At 54.4% G+C, this 2,713-nt stretch overlaps 2 protein-coding genes across 2 annotated transcripts in view; one reads left to right on the top strand and one right to left on the bottom strand.

Annotated features, from left to right (window-relative positions):
* Positions 1-1,440, bottom strand: part of COTL1 (coactosin like F-actin binding protein 1) — a 23,931-nt gene extending 22,491 nt beyond the window's left edge. Inside the window, exon 1 of the mRNA XM_009647210.2 lies at positions 1,430-1,440. Coding sequence (XP_009645505.1) covers positions 1,430-1,440 — 11 coding nt within the window. The remainder of the gene's footprint in view (positions 1-1,429) is intronic.
* A 154-nt stretch (positions 1,441-1,594) lies between these two features.
* KLHL36 (kelch like family member 36) overlaps positions 1,595-2,713 on the top strand; it is an 18,442-nt gene continuing 17,323 nt past the window's right edge. Inside the window, exon 1 of the mRNA XM_009647211.2 lies at positions 1,595-1,756. Coding sequence (XP_009645506.1) covers positions 1,595-1,756 — 162 coding nt within the window. The remainder of the gene's footprint in view (positions 1,757-2,713) is intronic.

Consider the following 2,713-nt stretch of genomic DNA (forward strand, 5'->3'; position numbering starts at 1 on the left):
AGAGCCCCTCGCTGCTTGCGGGGCTGCGGGCGGGGAGCATCGCCCCGCAGGGCCGCGGGTGGGAGCTGGGGGACCGTGCCCGTCCGCATCCCAGCCCTCGGAGGGGGTTTGTGAGGGTGACCTGGAGTGGTGACAGCTCGCTGCTGCTCCAGGTGTGTGTGCCTGTGTCTGCCTGTCTGTCTGCTTGTGTCTGCCCCTCTGCGTGTGCCCGTGTGTGCGTTTTACCCCGTTTCAGGTGGAGCGATCTCCCCCTGCTGGGCTGCACTTCCAGCACTGCAAATTAAAAATAAAAAAAAAAAACCCCAAACCTAACCCAAGTCACGAGGCTAATGAGAAATGCTGGGGTTTAAGCAAAAGGACGAGGGTTGTCTGTAAGGCTGCACTTCGGTCCTACATCTGCAGAAATAGAGACAGGTCCTTTGCAGAACTCAGCTTGAAGCAAACGTCACCAAATGTTGTCGTGCACAAGGACCGGCGTTTTAAAAACCAGTCCTTGTATGCGTTACTGGGTGCCTACCCTAAACCTGCGGGGGGGGGGGAGAGAAGAGGGCCGGATATTGCAATTTTAATAAAAACTACATTCCGTGATAAAAAGCATCACGTTTTGTTTCTTTCAAAGTTTGCATGTCGATCATTTATTTCACCTCAACGTGTTGTAAATGCGAAGCCTGAACAGTAAGAAGCCTGGTTACCCCGTACGGTTCCTCCGTGCTGCCAGAGGATCGAGATCGCCAGAGCGTGCGTTATCGGTAAGGCACAGTGCGGCACGAAGCCCCAATCCCGCAGGAAGCTCCTTGCAGAGAGCCCTGCGTGACGCGAGGTTCCCGGTAGCGTCGGGGCCCGGAGCACCAGCACCGTGCTGCAGTGCATCCCCGGGATGCGGATGAGGTCATAGGGAAGAGAGGAACATTTCTGAAGTCACTACAAGCGTAGGACACGGCGCCTGGGCAAACCTCGCTCGCTGTCTCTGCAGACTGCAGGCTCCAGATGAGAACATAATCGCACATTAATAGGTCTGAATTCCTATCGATTTTCTTTTGGAACTGCCTTCAGGAACACTTTCCCTTTTTAAAAGCCTTTATGCTGACCATTATCTGCTCCTGATTTTTTTTCCCCCCGTAGTCTGCATTTATCATCCTTTGGCACCACCTTGCTGCTCCTTGTACCTGTGACAACTGCTGCCTGTCCTTGTCTCTTCACCCTTGTTCCCCTGCTCCTGAGGTTTCCTAGGGGAGAGGTGGGTGCCTGAAATGTCATTTCCCCGACAAGGACAAAACCTCAGCCTCGCTAAGGTCTCTGTGACCTAGCAGCTGGAGCGTTTGAGTCAGATTCCTTAGGAACTTCACGCTTCCAGGTGCCAGAGTCAAACCTCAGACACGCACACCTTCCTGGTGGGACCAAACCTCTTCTCTTTGCTTCTCCTCCTTACCTTTGACACATTTTCAAGGATTTTTTTTTTTTCTTTTAACGCATGGAGGAATAAATGTTGCGCTCAGATTCCTCAGGCTGTAACTGGAGAGGGGAGAATACCCACTTCTTGGGCTTCGGTGAGCTCCAATTTGCTTTTCACATGGGAGTTTTGAGACCTCCAGCCATGGGTCTTCCTGTGCGGGACGATGTCACTGGCCCGGCAGGAGCATTGGTCCATCTCAGAGACGTCCTCAGAGAGGAAGCACGGACCACAGGGAAAGTGAAAGGACTCGAAGCCTTACGGACTTCCTCAAAAAAAAAGTCTCCATCAAGCACGAAGTCTTGGGTACCTGGACTGACCTTCAGCCACCTCGGGTGCCCTAATGGAGGGCCTCAAATGCGTGGAGGGAGCCGAGCAAACAGGATGGTTCTGCACAGCCGTGGTCCCCCAGGAGGCTTCGCTGTTCCCCTAAAATATATGGCTACTGCCTTGCTCCCGTGGCTCTTTGCCATCACACCTTCTTCCTTCTTTTCTGATCATTCTATACGGCTGTCCCCAATCCTGCTTCTCCATCCATGTCTTTTCCATGCCGGAGCAGAAAAAATAATGAAGGGAATAATACCCTCTTTCGGGAAGAGGCCGCTGTGAATTTACGGATCACGGTTAGCATTAGGGTTGTCAGCAGAGGAGGTTTTTTACTCAGACAGTCCAGGAATTGAGGGTCTTTTATCCCGCGTCCCCATGGTCACAAGGCGACAGGAAAGACCAAAGCTAGCAAAAAAGCTTCTCGTCTTCAGACTCGATGATCAATGAGATGAGTGGGAACCCATCATCACCTCTGGTTTCTCTGGGGTGGCTGCAGAACAGACACAGCGCCGGCGCCGGAGCAGTCCCCCGCAGCGCAGGGCTGGATGGCAGCTGGGGTGGGCGAAGGCAGCCCTGGCGCCCTCCCCTTGTTTGTGGTGCGGCTGCTCCGCGCTCTGCACATCAGCTTCTGCCAGCGCAGAGGTCCAAGACACGTGTCCAAGCTGGGCTGCCCTTGGCGAGAGCAGATGCGGAGCTTGGACACGCACAGCGCCCTGCTGGCTCCTGCTGTCCTGCCGGTGACCTCTGGAAGATGCCCAGGAGCGCTGGGTTAACGCAGCGGTTTTTTTAAATGGTAGCATTTTAGTGAAGACCATTGCGCTGGAACGGGGCTCGGTGCGGTCTGCACGCAGAGCTTTCATACCCTGAGGGGGCTGCGCTGCCAGCCCTGCTGCTCACCAGGGTGGCCTTTATGAACTTTTTGGGCTTCGCGGGCCC

Source organism: Egretta garzetta, unplaced genomic scaffold (assembly GCF_000687185.1).
Source record: "Egretta garzetta isolate BGI_Z169 unplaced genomic scaffold, ASM68718v1 scaffold39, whole genome shotgun sequence".
NCBI classification, from domain to species: domain Eukaryota; kingdom Metazoa; phylum Chordata; class Aves; order Pelecaniformes; family Ardeidae; genus Egretta; species Egretta garzetta.